General features: G+C 39.5%; 1 protein-coding gene across 12 annotated transcripts in view; it reads left to right on the top strand.

Moving 5' to 3' along the window:
* Nucleotides 1-1,171: 1,171 nt before the first annotated feature.
* Nucleotides 1,172-24,270, top strand: part of GRIA4 (glutamate ionotropic receptor AMPA type subunit 4) — a 372,420-nt gene continuing 349,321 nt past the window's right edge. For 6 of the 12 annotated variants that reach the window (XM_035717049.2, XM_035717052.2, XM_035717054.2 and 3 more), the window contains exons 1-2: nt 1,971-2,499; nt 3,669-3,827. In XM_035717049.2, the coding sequence (XP_035572942.1) occupies nt 2,412-2,499; nt 3,669-3,827 (247 nt within the window). In that variant the 5' untranslated portion in view covers nt 1,971-2,411. Of the gene's footprint in view, nt 1,303-1,348; nt 1,644-1,969; nt 2,500-3,668; nt 3,828-24,270 lie in introns of those variants that run through there. The other 6 variants (XM_049110032.1, XM_035717051.2, XM_035717050.2 and 3 more) reach the window with 5 other exon arrangements.

The raw sequence follows: 24,270 nt of genomic DNA, 5'->3' as shown, positions 1-24,270 counted from the left end.
TTTGTGTAATCCAATTATGATTACATTGTTTTTTGTCATAACACTCTGTGGTGCAATGTAACAGAAAAGTGGATACATACCAACAGCTACAAGAAGAGGTGACATTAAAAGCAAAACTCAGAACTTAAAAAAAAAAAAACACACTGATGAAAAGTACTCTGAAGTTTTAGCAAGGCTTACTAAATGTCCTCTACAAATGACAAATACATGTAAATTCGTGGGATGTTGTATCCGGAGATTTGAAGAGAGTGAAGGTAATGCATACTTCAATGTCTAATCAGGTGGGGCCCTTGTAAGAATTCCACTTAATCTAATCCATTCTGCTCTTTTCCCAAATGTTACACGAGGTAAACATGGGGACTTGCTGTATTCCTTTGCAAAATGTAATGGGAAACAGTATTTCGGTTTCCTTAACCTTTAAGGAGAATCTTTTCCTGTAATGATGGCTCAGAAGCTTGGTATGAACTCATGTGACCCTACTTTCTAGGCTCTAAGATAGTAGGATCCAAGAACAGCACTCAAAGAACTATAAAGTTTAAAATACTTTCTCTCCCACTTGAATGAATTAGGGGACTGTAGCTGTAGTCAGGAGACCTCACACCACACAGAAGAAATGAGAGACGTGTCTTGCCTTACTTCTCTCTGGGGTGTGGTACAGACCCCTTCCAACACAGCCTGCTGACATGAAGTCCTGAAGGTGCCCCTGGGGAGGAAGGGACACCAGGGCCCTGAAACTTTCTAGGATAATGGGCGTTCTTCTACTCAGTCCACACAGTACTGACAGCATCACTGCAGTGCTCAAGTCCTCTAGGGGTGGAGGGAGTGGAGTGCCCACTGCCCCAAGCACTGTCCTTCCCATCCTCCTCCATCAACCTCTGAACCCCTGAACCCTGCAGGTCCTACTCCCGAAGTGACCACAGCGCAGAGGAAAGGTGTCCTCCAGGATGGGCTGCTGGAAAGAAAGGAGGCGTCCATCAGTCCAGTCTTCCTGCCTGCCCTCAGGAGTGCCCGGCCTCTCCGCTAGGGACTGGGGGCCCCCTGCGTTCCCGCTTCTCAGGCTTTTCCCCTTGCCTCCATTATCCTAAACTTTGCTATTTAAATGAACTTTCCGGTCTTCAGCCTCCTTCCTCGTCCTGGGTCTTCTCCACGGCCTTACCTCCTCCTGTTCTTTCCTCCTCGGTCCCAGCCTCTCAGCCCTGCTCGGGCTGCCTCTAGCCTTCCTGTCTCCTCCTCTCCCTCCCGGGGCCCCTTCACCTCATCCATTCCTGTCTCAGGCTCTCCCGATTCCCGGGCCGTTTGCTGGTGAGAAATCTTTGCTGCAGCGAGGACCGGAGTCCCCCGCGCGCAGCCCAGCGGCAGGAGAGGGCGAGGCTGGGAGGAGGGTGAGGGCTGTCTGGGAGGGAGGCAGGCGGTCCTCCCCGCGAGCCTGCAAGGATGCGGCAGGGGGCCGGGGGCCTGGGGAGCCACTGACTCCCCGAGTCCCTGTACGGGCTGCACCCCCGGCCCGCGGGCCGCCTTCCTGCCCAGCGCAGCAGGGCGGAGGCGCCTGGAGAGCAGCGCGGGGGCGCGGGGGGTGCCCACCTCGGAGTGGGTCCCCTGCGAGCCGGGGAAGGAGCGAGGAGCGAGGAGCGAGTGGGCGAGGGGTGAGCTGGGAGCGCCCGGCTCGAGCCCGGGGAAGAGCGGGGCGCGCGAGGGAGTGCGGGCGGGTGCGGCGGGCCTGGGGGAGGGCGCGCGGGGAGGGGCGCGCGGGTGCGGGCCGGGCGGGGGGCGCGCGGGGAGGGGCGCGCGGGCCGGGAGGGGTGCTGGGGAGGGGCGCGCGGGTGCGGGCCGGGTGCTCGGGGAGGGGCGCGCGGGGAGGGGCGCGCGGGCCGGGAGGGGTGATGGGGAGGGGCGCGCCGGGAGGGGCGCGCGGGTGCGGGCCGGGCGGGGGGCGCGCGGGGAGGGGCGCGCGTGCGGCGGCCGCGGCGCAGTGTCGGGGTGTGTGTGCGCCGAGGCGAGCGGCGGGCCGGGCGCGAGGGGGGCGAGGACAGGGCGCATGTCTCGTCCCCGCGAGCAGCCACTAGACGCGCCACCACCATCTTCTGCATGTGCCACATTTGCAGCCGGACAGGAAACCGCTCTCAGGGCTATGGAGACTGCGGGAAAAATCTGGCAGCTCTCGATGGATTGCTGAAGGGGCGCAGTCACCGTCACCAACCACCCACACCTGTCTCCTCTCTCTCTCTCTCTCTCTTTTTTTTTTTTTTGTTTCTTTTTTCTTTTCTTTTTTTTTTTTTTTTTTTTTTTGTTGTTTTTAATTTTAGCGCCATCGTCGTCAATGCATCTCTGAACAGCCTTTAGGAAGAGTGCGAGAGAGAGAGAGAGAGAGAGAGAGAGAGAGAGAGAGCGCACCGGGGAGAGGAGAAAAGAAGATGAGGATTATTTGCAGACAGATTGTCTTGTTGTTTTCTGGATTTTGGGGACTCGCCATGGGAGCCTTTCCGAGCAGCGTGCAAATAGGTAAGCTCTGCCCCGGTGGGGCGTGCATGTGGGTGTCGGCAGCAGGGATCCGAAAGTGAGTTAAACGAGTTGCGGGTGAGCAATTCGGGGAGACCTCCGGCGCCTCCCCTCCCCTCGCCCCGGTGCAGAAGACTGCCTCTTCGTGCAGGTTCGCTGGGAATGTGCACAGGCTGCCCACCCGTTCGTTCCTCCGCGGCCGCGCTCCCACCGCCACCATCGATGCAAGTCGCTGGAGTAGGGTTGGAATAAGTTGGGAAAAAAACAACCACCACCACCACCCTCCGTGGGGTTCGGTTACATTGAATGTGCTATTTCTTCTCATTGCTTCCTCTAGAGCATAAAGGATTTCGAGTTTGTTGGGGGGTTTAAAATTGTGATTCTGTATTTTAAACACACTTCTTCCCGTGCTGGACTCCCCGGCTTTCCGGCCGTTCCAGAAAGACACTGTTTGGGCCAGAAAGCGTTTCCACCCGCACCCCCTGCCTTCGCTCGCAGCGGCGGGTTAACCGATTACAAAGTTCCCTCGCTTTCCCGGGGACCTTTTATTTTTCCTCTCGAGGCTTCTGGCCACAGTCCTCTGGTTGGACTCCCCTGCCAGGGACCCTGCCCATCCGCGGCTCTCCTTGCTCTTCCCCTCGCCTGTCTTTGCATGGGACGCAGCTCTTGAATTTCTTCCAGCTAAGCCCAGCCTCAACACTGCATCATTTCGCGTGGACTGGGCACGGAAGCGGGCTCATTAAGCTGAGTCCACGAGCCGCAGGAAAACAAAGTTCACCTCTCCTTCCCGACCCCCTCTGCCCTGCGTGTCCCCAGGGCCCTGTCTCTGCATTTTGATGCACACCCTCTCTCTTGCTCCTCTGCACGCCCCAGCTTGGCTGATGAGCATGTGCCGGGAATCGTGGAGAGGGCAGGAGAGGAAGGAAAACATGCTCCCTGGCCTCAGAGGTCATTGTGATCATGACAAATTGGGACAGGAAAGCGCTGAGCTGTCCTAAAGACGAAAATACTAAGCGTGCTCCTCGGGGACAAAGGGCATTCTGGAGCCATGGCAGGGAGAGCTTCCTAACTGTGTGTGTGGCTGAAAGGCAGTGGATCTGAGAGTGCATGGGGGTGGCTCTTGCATTTCCAAGAGGAAACACCGAATGTGCTTTTCCTGCTGTTTTTAATAGGTGGTCTCTTCATCCGAAACACAGATCAGGAATACACGGCTTTTCGATTAGCAATTTTTCTTCATAACACCAGCCCCAATGCGTCGGAAGCTCCTTTTAATTTGGTACCTCATGTGGACAACATTGAGACAGCCAACAGTTTTGCCGTGACAAATGCTTGTAAGTAAAACATAAGTTGTGCATAAATTTGAAGAGAATTGAAAGGAAGCAACGAAGTCCTCCTCCCCTTTATTACCATTAATTTAAAAATGGTTTTTGAAAGAAAGGCAAGATTCCCACAGTTGGCTGGTTCTAGAGCCTGTCAGAGTTAAAAGAAAATAAGATTTAGTCCCAGGGATATTCAGCTGGTCTCTCTCCCTTCTCTTCTGCCTTCCTTATGTATTTGTTTATTTCATTTCTTGTCTGGATGATTCAAGTTGATTTCTCCTGTAACATTTTGGTGTTATTCCTGTTATCTGAGTGTCAAGTTAGTGAAAATTGTGCTCTGTCTAGTTTTTTATCCTGTCCCTTTGTTTTGTTTTGTTTTGTTTTTTATATTTGCTTTTCACTTGAGGAAGCATATGCCTTGCTTATTTAAGGAAGACACATGCTCTCTCACGCTGGTGAAGGAAAGGAAGCCTTGCTGAGACTGAGGCAGAGGGAGCACTGTGTGGAGGATATATATTCTAGTCGGTTGGTTGACGCTGCAGATGATCTGGTGATGTCACTTGAGGCTGCCCTGCTCTTACATTCTGGGTTGTAAATGTCTCTTACTATCACGTAATGCATATATCCTGTGGATATAACTCCATGAATCCTTACCTTGGTGCCACATCATCTCAATCCAGCATCCACCTGAATTCAGGAACCAACCCGGCTTGATCTATCATCCTGCATGGTGAAACTAAAAGGGTGACCTCACCTAATGCTGTAATGAAACACTTGCACCCGTGTTCCCCCACCACAATCCTGTATGACTGAAGGTAAACAAATATAATCAACTACATATTAATTTAAAACTCTGTAAAATATGATCAGTCATTACAGCATTTTCACTCTTGGGGGGAAATACATTGTTTGAAATACCTCCTCAGCTTTACATGCTGATTTACTACTGTCAAGAATTTTTGGGTTAAGATAGCAGTCATAGGTTATGTAAGATATAAAGGAATAGTTTCTACTTAAAATTTTACATAGCAGTAATAAAATGCTTCATTTGAACTGTATTTTTATGATATCAAGTTGGGTCTATTTTAAAAGTCCTGTCAGTACAAGAAAGTATGCCAAACAAGTTAAGTGCTATTGAAAACAAAGAATTTTAAACTATTTGGAGGATATCTGCTTCATTATTTTAATTATTTTAGTTCATATTTATTTGCTATTAACTCATCTAAAAGATACTGTGGTTACTTTCCCTAAATTTTTGACATCCAACTATTACTTTATTTTAGAACTTGGTTTCATAAGGAGGTCCACGCATTTGACATTTAATAAATGGCCACAATTATATTACTTTGCAGGAAATCTGTATTTGCTATGAGCACTATTTAATTGGGAAAAACTATTTGTTGCATTTAGTGACAAAATCTACATGATAGCAGAAGGGAGTTACTTTGAAGCAGAAAGGTACATGGATTAGAGCTGTGATTGTGGATAGTTGTTTTTGCAAATTTTATCAGCTATTAGTTTTGTGTTTCAAGTTTTGAAAGGGATGTCAACATTGGAAGTAGTTCTAGATACAAAGTATTCTGCTTATTTTTAAAGTATTTTTTCATATCTCTCCTGAGATTCTATCAACAAAAGTTTAAAAATAACTCCTGATCCAAATACATGTGATGGCACTTTGTCAACAGTAAACTATTTTTATTTTATTTTTATTTTTTTTAATTTTTTGAATTTTTTTTAATTTTTAAATTTTTTTTAGTAAACTATTTTTAAATATTAATTTTTATTTCTAAATTCTGTAAGACTTTCTTAAAAGTGGCAGATATATCAGTTTTACCTTGTTTTGTTTTTACACATTAAGTTTTTAAGTATTCTCAAGTTTATATTGTGACTTCCAGCTATAAAAACTACCAAGCTCTGGTCGTTCCTTCCTCCATAATCTCCTTCAGGATCATTTTAATAAGCATTATTTTATTTATGTCATGAAAATATTATGTGAAGTGTTTGGTAAAGTCCCTGTAAACGTGAGAAATGGACAAGAAGGCGCTCACAGAATGAAGAAGTAGAAGGTATAAAATACAGATAATAGGATATTCTTTAACATGTTAGGATTGAGAAAATGGAAACTAGATAAACGTTGCTGCTGATTTTGATACAGTGTCCACAATATCCTATTTTTCCATAATCATGAATAATTGATTTTGTGTGTGTTTAAAATATTTTTAAAAAATTGTAAATGAGGAAAAAACATTTTCTAGTGAAGAAAAGGACTTTTTTGGTTTTTATTTTTTTGACAAATAAGAGTGCCAAATGTCCTTAGGGCAAATCTAAGTAGAATTTGGGGAAAATGTCAATTGTCAGAGAGCATGGGTCAGGGGCTTGGTGTTTGTTGAGTAGACTGAGAGCATATCCGTGTGTGATTTTCCAGTCTAATTAAAGGTGAAATGTAAGCAGTAAGTATGAGACAAACTCATCTATCAAGCTCTCTGCCTTTGGGTACAAAAGGATAAAAATAGTATTCAGGAAAATTAACATGGAACTTATTCCTCAGAGTGATACAGACTGGATTTTTAAATCTTTCATGTTAGATTAAATATAAAGATAGAATATATGACTGGCTAGGTTTATTTTAATTCTGGTTTTCCTGCAGTGGCTTCTTGTAAAACTGAATAGGGCCATTAAACAGGCTGTGTATACTCACAAGACAGAAAAGCAGATTAAAGAGTGAAGAGTATTGGTCATCTATTGGACAGATAAGATTTCCTGCTGCTGCTTCTGCCTCAAAATTAATTTAGTGCTCTAAGAGAACTTTGGACAATCTAAACATTCTCTGTATACATTTTACATACTATGTTAATCTAGACCTGATTAACTCAAACTTCACACTTTGGGTATAAGTCCCTTCCAGAGGGAGGAAAAATAATTTCAGCTTATGATTGATTTTATATTTAGTAATATTTGTGTTTGTAATATTAATATTGTTTTCTTTTTAAAGCATTCACATTATTGGAATGTCACCCTTGGCTGAATATAAAACTGAAATTATAAGAAATATAGATAATATGAAATTATGACCTATTTCAATAATAATAATAAGTAGGTGTAATAAATAGCCCAAGGATTCAAAATTTAAAATGTAATTAAAAGTAAACCTTCCTTTGTTTTGGTTTATCCAAAGTATGGGGTATACAGTAAGATGGATATTTTATAAATAAATTCAATATGGCAGTGCTCTTTAATAAAATGCCATACAGTTGACCCAAATTAGCTCTCCTTACAGAAATGCTGTTTAAATTAGATATGTCCTATGCAAAACATTTGAGACAATCTGCAAGATGCTGTTTTCTTATATTTTCAGTAGTTAATTATAGGAGATATTTTGTTTTGGAGGATGTTGTATGTTAAATTTGACCAGAAGTAATAACCAAAACACTAAAGTCATTCTGTTACCAAATTTTTTGAAAGATAAAAATATTTGAGCCATTACAATTATTGGTTTAGTCCAGTTGCATTAGAAATCCTTTCTTTGGGGATCCCTGGGTGGCGCAGCGGTTTAGCGCCTGCCTTTGGCCCAGGGCGCGATCCTGGAGACCTGGGATCGAATCCCACGTCAGGCTCCCGGTGCATGGAGCCTGCTTCTCCCTCTGCCTGTGTTTCTGCCTCTCTTTCTCTCTCTCTGTGACTATCATAAATAAAAAAAAAAAAAAAAAAAAGAAATCCTTTCTTTGGTAAGACAGTACTTCTGCAATATAATCCACAAATATTCAGTTTCCGAAATGACTCTTTTAAGTTTCAGAGGGGCGATAAGAAATGTATAATACAATAGATCAAGTACTATATTGTAACTTCAGTGAAATAGTAAAAGAATCCTATGACATATTTTCAACTTTTTTAACTTGGATAGGAAGAACCATTCAGTTAATACTTCTTCTTAAAAAAAAAAAATACTTCTTCTTTTTCTTTTTTTTTCCCCCCTAATGGTGTGTTAATCTTACTCTCTTTTTTCTGCCTAAAGTCTGTCTGTTTAGTGGTTTAAAAATGGTGGATTGGAAAGTTGTAACAATCCCATATAGAATGGGATTATACCTTCATAATGGTGAAAAAGTTGTTCTTTTTAGAATTAAATAATGGTTCTGTTTGTGGCTGGTTTATTTATCAACCCTAAATATCCAGGATGAGTGCTGTTTGTCAAAGTAGGTTGGTATGTAAAATATACATATTTAGGTAATCTAAATATATTGAAAATGGGACACTATATCCAGTAGGCTCTATAGCCATTTCCACTTACATAGTAGGTACTTAAAAAAATTCATGAATTTAAGGGTACTAAATGATATTCTCTCTTTGCTCTAGTTCAGCAATGTTTAAATAATTGTACATTTTCCATTTTAGGGGTATGAAGCATAGAAAAGACATTCTAAGAGTTTATATTGAGATGATATAATAATCTTAAACATGCTAAAAATAATTCTGTTAGTTAGATCTGCAGGGTTATTAGTAGAGGAATATAAGAATTAAATACTGTTTGACTTTGGATTATTTTTACAGAAATGCATGATGTGACTTTATGTGACTCTCCTTAGGTTTCTTTATTTTGAATTGATAGCAAAATTCTATGTTGATCTGAAATAATTCTTTGATAATCTTTCTTTCTTCCTTGTAATTTTCTATCATAAGATTATTGATGAAGATGACTCATATTCCTATAATTTGTCTCTTTCTTAAGTGATAGGGTGGGGCATAAATTGCATTGTTATATTTCAAAATTTTCACAGGATTAAACTTTTGTAAAAGTATTAGAAAAATTCCTTAAACATTTTTTTTCACCCAAATTATTCCCAGTGTTGTTTATTTCCCAGAGAATACAATTTTTACTTTGAGGCATTAAGAAACACATATATCTTATTTACAGAATTTTATTACTCTTCAGGAATTTAAAATGAAGAATAAATACAACACACCTCATATTTTATGATGACACAGTTTTTCAACTGCTTTCCTATACATGATTTTATTTTACCTCAATCTAGTCCTAGAGGGAGAAACCCTGAGAAGATCGTAATTATAGTGGTAGTTAAGCCAGCTTTAGCTCAAAGGGGTCACTTAACTTGCCAAAGACTAGGTAGCTAATGAGCTGCAAGCCAGAGTTTGAACTCTGGTCTTCTAACCATTATCCTAAGTTCTTTTATGAGAAGTCCATTGGGTGTGAAAAATACTTCTACATTGAAATTGCTTAAGAAAGAAAAAAAAATTGCCATGTATTTTTTAATTTTTATTTTTTTTCTAATTTACTTGCAGTGTTTTGAAGAAAATAGGGCAAGACATTTCTGGGCAACTTATTCATTAATCATATGACAGTGAGTGATACAGCAAAGGCTGAAGTCATATTATGTAATGAATTTTTCCATCCATTCACTAGATTAGGTAATGAATGTAACCATTTGTTCATTAAACCTCTTTATCAAGGGCAACTACATCTAAGACCCTGTACTAGAGAGGAGTGTCAGAGAATCTGTAGGGATACTGCTGCCCTCAAGGAGCTGATAGCCCAATAGGAAAGAAGGATGAGTCAGTTACTACAGTGCAGTATGACAAAGTGCCATGACACAGAGACAGAGTGCTAGGACAGAGATGACCACGGGAATAGCACCAAACTTGGCATGACATCCCGGGTGAAGTGTTAGCAGATCTGAGTGTGAAGGCTGTTATTGAGTCTTTTGAAACAGAGGAAGGAAGGGAGACATGCCTGGCCCAAGGAGCAGCACAGCACATGGCTCTGAGAGCCAGGTGTATTTGAGCCACTGAATGTGGTTTGGCCTGGCTGTAGTATTGAGTGTGCGGGGAAGGAGAGGTGTGCCGGGGGGAAGCTCAGCTGATCCACCGAAGGTCTTCTAGCTGCTGTAAAGAGATTCTTCTGGATAAAAGGGGGTCTACAGATGACTTAAAACACAACAGGGATATAATCAGATTTATACTTTAGAAAGAGTAGGCTGGATGCAGGAAGGAGAATGAATTGGAAGGGGATAACACAGTAGACAAAGACGAGTCAGTGGAGTGTTGGAGTAATACAGTTTAGGATGATACATGCTTGAATAAAAGTAGAAGCGCTGAGGAGAGAGAAAAGCATGCAGATCCAAGAATACAGAACTGTTGACAGAACTTAGCGATGAGTTGCATGTCTTTGTGGGTGAATGGAAGGGAAGTGTGGTAAGAATTTAAGATGAGTTCTCTGATTTCCAGCCTGGGCAATTGATTCAGTCCTGGTACCTTTAACTAGACAGGAGACCCAGGAGGAGAAGCAGCTCTGAATGGGGAAGGTGAGGTTCACTGAGGTACTGAGGTTAAGAGTTTAAGAGACACCCAAGTGGAGTTCTGCCGTAGACAGTGGGGCAGGTGTATGTGGAACTGCTGGGCTTGGTGTGAATTGAAGACAGGCATTTGGTGGCGCCTGAAGCCCTGTAGGCCGTGAGACTACCCGAGAGCAAGAGCAGTGCGGAGAGACTGGGGACAGAACCCTAGAAATACCTCTCCCAGAAAGGCAGGGAGAGATGGGGGTGCTGATGGACGATGGGTCAGAAGACTCAGAGGAAAATGAGACAAGAGTAATTTCACAGGAGTCAGGAGGTGAGGAGAATTTCAAGGAAATAGTGAAAAACCTTGTCAAAGCCTTCAAAGCCTGAAGAATTTAAATAATGAATTGCAAGGATAATTGATCTTTAACATCAGGCTTTTCTTCTCTTTAGAGTGTTCTTTTGCATTTTGACCAGATTTTTTTTTTTCCAGAAAAAGCAGCCTTTATTAACCTCATGTAGATTCTATTAATAGTACTCCTTTGTATATAGTGGCCTAGAATATTCTTACCTTTTACTGAGAGGTAAGGAGTCTTCTCTGGACTTTTGAACCAGATGGGTTTGGGTTTGCATTCCCGTAGTGGGTAAGTTACTTAACACTTCTGAACCTCAGTTTCCTATACCTGATAATGTAGGGAAATAACATGTGCCACATGTGAATTTTACGAATATCCGAAAAAGTGTTTGGAATGCAATTAGAACACAATTAAAATTAGTTGCATTAACATTTTCTGTGTTATATGGAGCATTTACTTCTTAACTTTGGAAGAGTTATGTCTTCTGTTTATATTTTGAGAAAGCTATGTATGTGTTGAATACATGTTTTGTAGCTATTTCATAGGAATATTTTTTACCTCTCACTGAACTGCAAATTTTAATTCACATACACAAGTCCAAATTCCTATTTTTCAAAAGTATTTCCAAGTTCTAAGAGAGAATGACTTTATCTGGGATCTGTGGACAATTCAGAGAGACAAGTAGTTCGTGGATGATTAAAGAGGTTGATAAATTATCTTAATTATATGCAAAATTTTGTGTTCTTAAGTATTGTGTGTATATGTCTGTATGTTTATACAGAGACAGTCTAAGCTTTTGGACAACTTCTCAGTAAATCCCAGTCACAAAAAATGGCCCAGGATCACAGCCCTAAGAGAGCTACACATATGTTAGAGATAAACAAACAGTACTTCCTTCCCTACCTTCATCATTTGAGAAGCCAGGTGGATTTTATCCTTGAACCTAACCAGGAATCTTTCCATAAAATCCATCTCCATTAGCTTCTATATTGACGTTGAAAGTAATCAGTGCGTCCTGCCTGGAAAAATGCTTGGCTTGGTCCTCTGCCTCTCAAACTAACATCCTATTATTTATATCCCTCTCTTAGTATCAGAGTTGCCACATATTCCACATCAGCTCCTTTTATGTTTATCGTGATTTATCTTTTCCCTTACTATCACCACTCCTGGAACACCCTGTGTTTTTGAAGGTCATCAGTGACTTACAAATTAGCAAATCCGATTGTTATTCCTCAGTCTTCATTGTGTCTTAATAGTTGGGGAGCTCTGGTGCTGCTGAACTCTTTCCTCCTCTGATAGTAGTAGTGACTCCAGTAGGGAGCTAACAGGAGTGCTGTGTGTGCTGAGGGTCTCATCAGAGTTACCCCATGTCTAACACAACTCTAAGAAGCAGGAATTATTATTATTATTATTATTATTACTATTATTATTATTATATATGTGGGAAACTGAAGATGTGTAGCTAGGAAGATTTGCCTAGCCATCAAGTACCCAGGCCATCAGATCACTTCTACCTGCTGTTGGCACCGTGGCAGCTTGCAAGCACAGTAGCCACAAGAGATTCATCACTCAGCGTGACAGCAGCTAGGCAACTCTTCATTTAAATAGAAAGATGTTTTTATCTGAAAGCTTCCTCTTTACTTTAACAACCATGATGCACCCCTGTGGGCATGTATTGCGTTGTACATTGGATGTCATGGATTCTGTGTGATTTGCAGCGCAGCACAAAATTCAAGACAATTCTCCATCTAATCGAGGACACCCCTATTACTTCATACTGCCAAAGCTGCGTCCTGAATACTGCCAGGTGTAAAAATGATTAAATGACTCTTTTAAATGTTCTGCAAACAGTGTTCAGTGACTTCATCAGTTGGCCAACCTACATATTTTATTTCATTTTATAGGAGTATTATTTGATTTCAGAATAACCTGTTCAAAACATATTTTCCCAAGTGCTTCACTAATAAGATTGACTTAGCTCTGAGGCACTTTCTTTCAGGTTTTCTTTGACATGTTTTTGGGTTCCAAAGAAACACCATGTTGACTGTTTTAAAGAGATCACCCAGGTCAAAGTTGCTCGTCTTCATTGTGCCATCACCTGTCCCTGACTTAATAAAACTACTAGTTTCACAAATAAAAAGTTATCTTAGAAATAAATGGTTAAAAAAAAAAGTGAGATTTAGTACTTTCCTTGAATAAATGACCACATTTCTCCAGATATGGGAAAAAGTACACCATCAGCTGTAGGTGGTGACGACTTGCTTTTGCTACTTATATGCTTCTTCTAAAATAAGCAGTTTTTCATCAGTAACTTCAAATACATTATGCTCTTGTGTTCTTCCCATTTTTCCTATTTTTGTCTTTTTTTTAACTAACATGTACTTGTAAAAATTTCACATAATTCCGAAATCTTAAAAAGCCAAAGCGTTCTGTGATCCTACCACTTAGAGATAATCACAGTGCAGACCCAGATAGGGAGACAAAGAGTACTAAAAACATAAGATGCTAATATATATCTAAAAATAAAGGCATTTAATAAAAATGATAACACTCTTTGCTTACATTTTATTAATAGTCTATCTCACATAGTATAATAGATTTCCTTTTTTTTAAGATTTTATTTATTTATTCAAGACAGACAGAGAGAGGCACAGACACAGGCAGAGGGAGAAAAGCAGGCTCCATGCAGGGAGCCCGACGTGGGACTTGATCCCAGGTCTCCAGGATAAGGCCCTGGGCTGAAGGCGGCGCTAAACCGCTGAGCCATCAGGGCTGCCCTATAATAGATTTCCTATCAGTATATAAGAGCAGTCTCATTTTCTTTTACTGCTATATATTATGTCATCGGGCAGTTACTATGATAAACGTCCTTAGTACCCTCTGGATTACCATTTTGGTTGTATCCCCATTTTTGATATGACAAACAAAACAGCAGAACTATTTGTGTAGCTGTGTGAATGTTCCTATAGAACTAATTCCCGGTAATAAAATTTACTGTGTCAAGTAATGTGCGTTTTTGTTTTTAATAGATATTGTCAATTTATTCTCCTCAAAAAACAAAATGTTAAATTTGCAACAACCAAAATGTGAGAATAATTGTTTTTCCGTGACCTGCCAACACTAAGCCATTATGTCTCTTGAATCTTCACTTGTCCTGATGGGTGAAAATGACATCTAATTGCTCCTTTAATTTGCATATTTCTTATTAATAATGAGGCTGAGAATATTTTCTTACATTTACAAGATCTGTGTACTCCTTTTGTGTTCTCCTCCTTTGCCAACATTTTCTTCTTCATTTGTGGGAGTGTTTTATGTACTGTAGAAATTAACCCTTTGTTGTCTGCATTACAGATTCTTTTTCTACTGCACCTTTGGCTTCCAGCTTGATTTATGATGCCTTTTATCATACAGACATTTTAAATTTTTATGTCATCAGATCTGTGAGTTATTTTCTTTATGGCTTTTGAGTTTTTGGTTATAGTTACAAAGGTATTCCTAGCCTTAAAAGTATAAATATATTATTCCACACTTTTTCTAGTACCTTATGGTTTTAGACATTATATTCGTAACAGTCATTTAGGATTTATTTTCTTATGTCTGTTAAGAACTTATGATTTTTTTTCAGTATTATTTATTTGAATAAGTTACTCTCTCAGAGCTGTTCTGCACGGATACATGTGTAGCAAGTCTTTTCTCTTCCTGGATGATCCTGAGCCTGGACAGGAGTTCGGCACCTCTTCTCTCCCAAAGTTCTCCTGCGTGTTGCTTTTCACCTGTCTTTCCTGACACTCCTTCATGGTCAGAACCTATCACACTACTTGTGATATTTTTATCATTTATTTTCTTGTTCTTCTTACTTCCTACTTTTTTTTTCCTGCTTGTCACTCACCATGCAACTGAAGCACATCTCCGACATACATTATAAATACCATTTCTTCCACCATTCTGCTCTAGACAGTGGTCCATTTCTCATGATTTCAGAGTTCTCCTGCTTCCACTCTTTATCTCTCTCCACCCACTTTACATATTGGAGCCAGTGGGGCTGCTCTGAATTTAAAAATCAGAGACTGTCTCTTCTTTGCTTAAAACCTTCCAAAGGCTTTTTACCCTCTTAGAATAAAATTGCAACTGTAGCATCCTGCAACAGGATCTGCCTCTTGTCCACCTCTTGACCACCATTCTGGAGTGTCCTTCACCTTCTCTTTGGTTCTCTCACAAGCTTTAACCCGTTATTTTCTCTATGTTTGGTACTTGTTATCCACCCCTTCTTCTTTTTTGAATCCTCCAATCCAGTTATTTGCTTGACTAGATTTTTCTGAACCTTCAGGACTCAAGTCACAATCACCACTTCAGAGAAACCTTCCTGACCAACCTCTCTAGGAGTAAACCCTTTCCCTCCCAAATTCCAGTTACTCTGTGTTGCATTTCCAACCCTATGATCATCTTTGCTTTTAGCATAATCTGTAATTATTGTTTCTGTTTGTTTACTTATTTATTATCTATATTCCCTGCTAGAATATAAACTCCCAAAACCAAAGTCTCCATCTGCCTTGTGAAAGGATATATCCTCATAACCTTGCCCAATGCCTGGCACAAAGTTAGTCAATAAATGTCTTTGACTAGATGAATGAGCAGTATGTGATAAATTTTCCCTTTGCTCATCTTCAGGGCATCCTTAGGATAGCTAAGACTATCTTAGGTGTTATTGTAGAGAAAATCAAGGAAAGGATTTTAGGCAATGAGGTAGTAGATCCAAAATAATTGTTATATCCTTATCATAAGGATTTTTTTTTCTATTTGTTTCCATTAGTTTCAGGTGAGCAATGGGCTTTGTAAGGAGGAAAATAAGTCCTATAAGGACGAAAGGGGGACGATTAATGCAAATTAACATACATTGTGCTGGCCAGATAGCACTTTGATAAATGCTCATCTGGTAGAAGAGAACTTCTAGGTGCTTATACCATGTGGTGTCTGCTGACAGAATAACTAGAAAATGCTGATACAATCCACTTTCACAGTAGAAGAAAGCCCGTTTGGAAAGCCAGGTGAACTAGAAAGCACACTCAGGCAAATCCCATCTGTTCAGACACTGACTGCTTGTTTGCACTTCTTGAAGTTCATGAAACCAGAAAACTTGTGAAAATAGGAGGCTGGCGTCAACTGTATAATGTTGATCCTGCCAGTTCTTGATTATCTCCCTTGTACCCTCAATAGGAAATTTCACAATTGGCTAGCTGCCATAACCCTGAATTTCTCCCTCTTTGAAATTAGTCTACCCTCGGTTCAAGTATTTAATTTTCAACTACGTGCAAAGTCTCCCAGGGAAGTCTGAAAGCCCCTTCGCCACCTCTGCTCCAAAGATTTATAATCAAGAGATTCTTCTTCTTCTGAAACACAATCATGCTTCTTCCTTTCTTAATGGAAAACTTGTTAGTCAAAATGTTTGTCTTTTTCCTCTGATAACCAGGGAGCTCAATTTCATTTTTACTTTTCAGTAACATAACTCTTCATTTCAACATTTTGCTTTGTTTTTATATCCTTCATTTTTCTAGAATCATATGTATTATAAATAATATATGATAGGCATATATTAAATATGGTATAATCATGTTTTAGGGAAATATACCTTGTAAGACTATGTCCATCATTTTAGGAGAGGAACATAAAGACATAAGGGCTATAAATTTAAAAATCTAATCAATGACCCATTCAACACAGATGTTAGTCAGCTTTTGTTTGAATACTCACATTTCCAGTTTAGTACTTTCTTTATTTGTATATGCTTTAGGAAATGATTTATACAGATAGGTAGGTAGCTAAGTAGGAGGGTGGGTAGGTGGATGATCCGTCAACTCCAGTAGACTGCAAATTCCTTGATAACAAGGATGAGGCTTATTAATACCTTTGCGCTGAAGGCCTGTCACAGTTCCAGACTCAATAATTGTTTGCTGATGGATTGTGAGAGGAAGGAAAGAAGAAAATGAGGAGTTTCTTTATTTTTTTAAGAGTTTTTATTTATTCATTTGAGAAAATGAGAGAGCATGAACAGGGGGAGGGGCAGAGGGAGAAAGAGAAGCAGGTTCCCAACTGAGCAGAGAGCCCGATGTGAGACTCGATCCCAGGACACTGAGGTCATTTCCTGAGCTTAAGGTAATGCTTCACCAACTGAGCCAAGCTCACAAGGAGCTTATTTCTTGCTTGCATATTTATGACAACTAATTCTTAGCTAGAATTGGATAACAACACAAGTCTAGCTTTTTTGTGTGATTCAAACCCTTCACATTTTTAAAGAACACATCACACGTCCCTGTCACACTTTCCCAAGCTAAATATCATTTCCTTATATAACTTGATTTCTGAGACCTTTAACATCTAAGTTCTGGCATGTCTGAATAACCTCTGGATTTATTATAATTTCATTAAAATATATTGGCCTGGATTAACCCCATACTCCTGCTATGATCTGTCTGGAACTAAACTCTCTATTTTTGACATTCATGGTCATGATCTGATGTGAACTATCTAAGAGAAAATATTAATTCCAGTTGTTTAGACATTCTACATGTAAAGTATAGCCCCAAATTCTTTGGGTATTTTTCAGTTACAACACTAGTTAGTTTGTTCATGTTAAGTTCATGGTCAATTAAAACTCAACACTCTGCTTTTTTTTTTTTTTTTCATGTGAATTGCTATAAATCAACCTCTCCATAATGCATTTTTAAAAATCTAAATTAAGGGAGCTTGGATGGCTCATCTGGTTAAGCGTCTGATTCTTGGTTTTGGCTCAGGTCATGATCTCAGGGTCATGAGATGGAGCTCCAAGTTGGGCTCCCTGCTCAGCAGGGCATCTGCTTGAGATTCTCTCCCTCTGCTCCTCTAACCTTGTGCACACACTCTCTCTCATATAAATAAATAAATCTTAAAAAAAAACTTAAAAAATAAACATTTTAAATGAAAGATTTTACAGATACACTCTTAAATTTTAACCTGTTTGAAAACATCAAGACCACCTTGAGTCTTAATTCAGTTTCCTATGAACTTTTAAATTCTGTGTAATAAAAAAAATAAAATAAAATAAATAAATTCTGTGTAATGCTTTACTTTATGATTATCCATACTGGTGATTAAAATTATGAGCAGGCTGCGATATGAGATAGATATAGGATGGTGCCTGGTCATGAACCATACTTTCAGTTATGTGTAGTCAATGAAATGTTAATATTGTTAAAATAATTCATTTGATCAAACCCATGTTGCCAATGAAACTTGTCATTTCACTTCACTTGCACTTTTTAAAACACTAAAACAAACACACATTAAAAAAACAAACACACACAAATATTAGGAAAATACTTCATACAGTCATGTTGAATAAAGGATAATACATGCCTGTACACACAAGTACACCCTTCATTCAGAGTGAAAAGAACTAATAAAAGATAAATAACACATAATTCACATTGGAATAAATAAATCTAGTAAACAAGATATAAAATATATTTAATCAAAGAAAGCCAAATTAAAGTGAACTATACAGTTTTACATAATAGATTAGCTAATTTTGATGATAAAGATGAAGAGAGTTTTACATCATTCAAGGTGTCTGGAGCCTTTTAAATTGGTATAATTTGAAAATCAATTTGTCACAATTTACCAAAATTTAAAATTATGAATCAGGGGTATGTGGCTGGCTTAGTTGGTTAAGCATCTGAGTCTGGGTTTCTGTTCAAGTCATGATCTTAAGATCATGAGATCGAGCCCCATGTTGGGCTCTGAGCTGAACTGGAGCCTACTTAAGATTCTCTCTCTCTTTTTCTCTCTGCCTCTCCCTGCTTGCATTCTCTCTCTCTCTCTCTCTCTCTGTATGTGTATAAAAATAAATAAATAAAAGTTGTGAATATGTTGAATTCATGAATATAGGAAAATCTCTAGTCGTTGAAAATGTTCATTAAAGCATTACTTATTAATATTTAGTTGAAAAATGGTTAAATTAATTGAAGTCCAGGCAGACTGTTTAAGGAAAAATGTCATTTATGAGAGTCCTCCATCTGACTTGAGTCAACAGTTCTGAGTTCAAAAATTCTTCTCTATGTATACAGAGACTCTATTTTTTTCTTTCTTCATGTTACTATTATTTTTTTATTTTTTTTATTTTTTATTATTTTTTTTTTTTACAGAAGAGCCAGGGTTATACTAGGGGAAAAAAGTATTCTGGTCAGATGTAAGAAAAGATGTCCTCAACATGTAATAATGACTTATTTATGTAATTGATGAAATTGATTTTTTTAAGTCATCAGTTGTTTAGAGAAAATAGACCTACCAGTCCTGGCTGATAGCCAGGATAAGACGGGTACATTGTTTGTCCTGTCCTCAGGTTCTATGTGGAGGGATATGTGAAAATTCTAGTCAAGGAATTATATGAGAAATCACTGTTTTTGCCCTAAACCTTCCCTATTCCTTTCCTCTTTCCTTTCATCCTCCCAAGCACAGAAGATGTTGTGGGAAGATTAAAAAATTATGTGATAATCCACTTGGGTCTTGAAAGATGCATGAGATTTTGCCGTTCTGTAAAGAGATACATAAATACTCTAGGTGGACAAAAGAGCATCATAGGAAGAAGTATAAAAGTGTATGCACAAGTCTGGGAGTAGTAGTGAGGTGGGAAAGTGGAGGCAAAGACAGTTTTGGGGGTATGTAGAGTGGGGGATTGAGGGGAGGGTGGGTGCAGTTAGCACTGCAGGGGCAAGGAGGAGCCTTGTATGCTGCCGAGTAAGCTAAGATGAGGGTTTTCACTCTGGGCCAGAAGACAGCAGGAACCATTTTAAGCAGTTTATGGCATAATTGCATTTATGTTTTAGAAAGACTTCTAACAGCACTGTTCATCATTCATGGATATATCAAAAAGCGGTCCTTTTTCCACACCTAACACACTAAGAGACCATTTCCTAGACAAGGAAATGCTGTGTTGCTACTTGAGTTGCTGTTCGTAGAACCCATTATTGGATGTAATTCCACTCACTATTTTCCATCGAGGACTGTTACTTCCAGCAAAAAAAATACTTAGCTTATCATCTCAACCATGTATCTTCACACTGCAAACCAAGTATTTTATCATAATAGACAGGTTGGAAAAGAGCTGGTATTTCTGGGCAGAAAAACATGAACAGATAAACACCATTTATAATATGTGTGAAGGCGATTAAATCTCCTTAAAGATTAGTGTAGTTGCTGATGGAACAATGCATATCCCAGTTCTGATTAAATTTCAGACTATTCCCCCCTTTTTATTGCTCTTGGTAGAAGTTTATTTTTTTTTAAAGATTTTATTTATTTATTCATGAGAGATGCAGAGAGAAAGGCAGAGACATAGGAGGGAGAAGCAGGCTCCCTGCCAGGGAGCCCAATGCGGGACTCAATCCCAGGACCCCGGGATCATGACCTGAGCCGAAGGCAGATGCTCAACCACTGAGCCACCCAGGTGCCCCAGAAGTTTATTATTTAATTTAGTTGGCACAAATAGCCATCTGTACTAAAGTTGTGACTTGCCACTCAGTCACATAGTACATAGTAAGAACTGATTTTTAAAAAGTGAGTTGAGGGGTGCCTGGATGTCTCAGTCAGTGAAGCATCCAACTCTTGGTTTCAGCTCAGGTCATGATCTCAGAGTCCTGAGATCAGGTGCCACCTCAGACTCTAGGCTCAGCAGGGAGTTTGCTTTAGATTCTCCCTCTCCATCTGCTCCTCCCACCACTCTCTCTCTCTCTCTCTCTCTCTCTCTCTAAAACAAACAAATAAATAAATAAATAAAATTAAAAAGTGAGTTGAACAATTGTAAGACTAGAATAATAATTAGTACAAGTGCCACTACATCTGTATATATACATATAAACAAATACCTATATGCATGCAAGTACACACACAGAACTTAACAAAGGAAAAAAATTGTGAAACAATAGCATGTATACTTTGTAAGATTATTTTTTTTTCATTGCCTTCAAAGTAATGAATAATAAACTTCCAGGGACATATATTTGCCCAATACTACTTATAAATTTATTTCTTTTTAAAACATACAGCAAAAATAAGAACACAGTGTGTGTGTGTATATATATATGTTTTATATACATATATATGTTATATATATATAAAACAACTTTATATATGTAAGTTATTTATAAAGAACTTTCTGTCCTGATATATATATGTATATAGCATATACATTATGCTATATGCATATGTAATAAACACATGCCCTTAGCATTTGATGCTTGTTGTTGTCAAAAAATCTGATAATGATTATATGTTATGAAAACATAAGTGACTGTGAAAATAAGCCTCATTTTACAGAAGTGATAAACCCAAGTTTTACATTTTACAGATTAGAAACCCGAGTGTGGATATTTTATTCAGAGGCAACTGTTGCTAAAATGTTTTTTTTTTTTTAATTTTCAAAACAGCAAAGTCTTCATCTCCCTTACACTTTATGCTTTGTTTTATTCCAAAGGGAAATTTTTCACTTACTGTTAGTAATGGTCTAGTGCTGTGAAATCATTGGACTGCAACGAGTGTGTTGTGTATTCGGCAGAAGAGGGTATAACTACTGAACAACATAATCTAGAGATGTTCAGTACATGGTCCATGTGTAAACTAAAATGGTGAGTGGGAAAAATATATGCTTTCAATTACAGTTTTATGAGAATCACCACATACAGAAGACATTGAAGAAGACAACACCAAAATGTTGGTAACTATTTTTTTGTGTGTTATTGTACAAAATTATTATTTTTAATTTATTTTTCTGAGTTTCTTACATGTTTTTAAAAAAGTATACATTTATGCTTCTCTGGTTAACAATGTCTAAATGAAAAAAAGTGTAGTGTTCTTTCCACCAAGCACTGAGTTTGCCTTGCTCTGTCCAAATGAGCAGATGATCCAGGGAGATCTGTAGACATTTTAGCCCATAACACACCTTGTTTTCAGGATATCATTATCATGTCCACTTAGCAGTTGCTGGGTTTGATCTCTTTGCTGACACACTTTATTTTCAAATGAAAATACCAGCTTTAATTAATTAATTAAAATTATTAAGTGAAGTCTTTATATTTACCTACTATAGCACATTTAAAAAGACCCAGGGGAACAATGCATCATTACCAATTGAAATATGTAACTTATCAAATCTGATTGCATATATTATGCTTGATTCCGTAGTAAGGGACAGTGGCTATGTGTGTGAGCTGATAGTTGTCAGATATCTGGTCGTGTTCTCAGGTCTGTCCTTTCTGGACACCTTCGGCTGGCTTGGGCTTCACTTTGCTGTGATCTCATGGCATCCTGAGCTTAGCATACTAGGTTATATAATCATTCTCCCTCTGGAATGTGAGGTCCTGAGTCCTGAGATGACATTGTATTTGTGAACAAATCCATAGTGCTTGGCTTCGGGCACCATGCCTGGCACCTAAAAGCACTGTATTGATATCCACTGAGTAAATGGATATGAGAATGGAAGGATTTTTTTTTTTAAGATTTTTTTTATTTGAGAGAGTGTGAGAAAGAGAGAGCAAGAGAGAGAGCATGAGCAGGAGGAGGGGCAGAGGCAGAAAGAGAAACAGACTCCCTGCTGAGCAGGGAGCCCAACACGGGGCTCAATCCCAGGACCCCGAGATCGTGATCTGAGCTGAAGGTAGATGCTTAACTGACTGAGCCACCTAGATGCCCCTGGAGGGATTTTTTTTTTAACTTTAATTTTTTAAAATTTTAATTTCAGTGTAGTTAATGCACAATGTTGTATTTGTTTCAGGTGTGCAATATATTGATTTAATAATTCTATATATTACAGTTCATCAAGATAAGTGTACTCTTTTTTCAATTTTAATTCCAGTTTAGTTAACATACAGTGTTATATTAGGAGAATGGAAGAATTTTTAATTGATGGTTAATTAGATATTAGCATTTTAATTCAATATTTTGAGCATCCATTTAAGGAATTATGGCAGACTCCGTTAGTAATTGTGGGGAGTATAAGAAAATGAAAAACAGTTCTTTATAGACTTTTCCCTAGGGGTAGGTGACTGATCAAGGATTGTAAAGATTATTGCTCATTAAAACACATTGCTTTTAGGATGTAGAGGTTAAGAGTCCTGTTAATGAGACTCTGCAGATGAGAATGGGCAGTTGGATGAGTTGCTCTCCATCCTCCTAAGTTCATATGTCTCATGAGGATTGCTTCACCCGAATTAGTGACGATGCCAGGATGCCTGCCCACCGACAGGGCTATCACAGATCTCCACTGAACATCCTGAGCCGAGCAACCACAGTGCCTTCTCATTTCTACCCCTAACCTTATTCTTCCCACAGCACCTAGACCCACTAAAATCCTCTCACTTCTCCCCAATTTCAAATGCAACTTTTGTGTGTCCAGTGTGCAAGCAAGACTCCACTCTGGGGACATAGGCCTCTTGCTTTTAAGTAATGTATAGTCCAGTGATGGCCACTGAAAATCTCAGTGCCATGTGACAAATACTGTGACTGCCCTGGAGGCCTGCCCGCACTAGTGCATTCATAATGTATCTCAAAGGGCCTTTTCTCGCCTCACGGGCCAAAAGGACAATTCGAACAACTCTTTTTTAAGATTTTATTTATTTGAGAGAGACAGAGACAGAGAACACATGTGCAAGAGAGGGCACAGGCAAGGGGAGGGTCAGAGGGAGAAGCAGACTCCCTGCTGAGCAGGGAGCTGACTCGGGGCTCGATCCCAGGACCCTGAGATCATGACCTGAGCCAAGGCAGATGCTTAACCAACTAAGCCACCAAGGTGCCCCTTGAAGAACCTTTATAGGGCCAAAGTAATAGACTAAAAAGAAAAGAGCTCTATTAACCAGACTTATTTGATTAATGAAGATTAGATTGATTTACTTAGATGCTGGAATTTGTGTGGAAAAGATAAAACCAAATCCTTTGTCTACCCCAGGTATACTCTGCTTGGGATTCTCTCTTTTTCTCTCCCTCTGCCTCTCCTTTGCTCATTCTCTCTCTCTCTCTCTCTCTCTCTCTCTCAAACAAATAAATAAAATCTTTAAAAAAACAACGAACCAACCTATGGATCTGCATGCACCACCCATGTTGTCTCAGAGACCTCAGCTACTCATCCCTGCTGTATTTCTTTGGCATCCATATGTGTTTGCTGCCAAGTTGTTCAGCCATTGTTAATATGCAGCTTTTTAAGTGTCCACTTGTCACCTTAATTGAATGTTTTTTGACACCTGTCTCACCTTCTTCATTGTGCCACAATGAAAGAAATATTATATATGATATTGGACCATAAAAGGCTGATAATCTGGGGCACATCGGTGGCTCAATGGGTGAAGCCTCAGCTTTCAGCTCAGGTCGTGATCTCCGGGTCCTGGGATGGAGTCCTGCGTTGGGCTCCCTGCTCAGCAGGAAGTCTGCTGCTCCCTCTCCCTCTGCCTCCCCCTAGCTTGTGGTCTTTCTCAAGAGCTCTCCTGCTCTTACTCTTTCTCAAATAAATAAATAAATAAATAAATAAATAAATCTAAAAAAAAAAGCTGATAATCTTCTGGAAAGATAGAAGCAACTTAATATGAAACAACGGAATAAGTAGGCATCACATTAGAAGGGACTGTGTATCGTATAATCGCCGAGGAAGGAATATCGGAAGAGACCAGACTTTATAAACCTTAACCTTAGAAGGTGGAGTTTCATCTTGTCATAAAAGGAATCAGGACGAAAAGGAGAGACATAGAAGAGGGTTGGAGAGCAAAAGCATGCTTTTGCTGACCCCAACTGACCTGC

Source organism: Canis lupus, chromosome 5 (assembly GCF_003254725.2).
Source record: "Canis lupus dingo isolate Sandy chromosome 5, ASM325472v2, whole genome shotgun sequence".
Lineage (NCBI taxonomy): Eukaryota > Metazoa > Chordata > Mammalia > Carnivora > Canidae > Canis > Canis lupus.
This window is presented reverse-complemented; position numbering and strand designations above follow the sequence as displayed.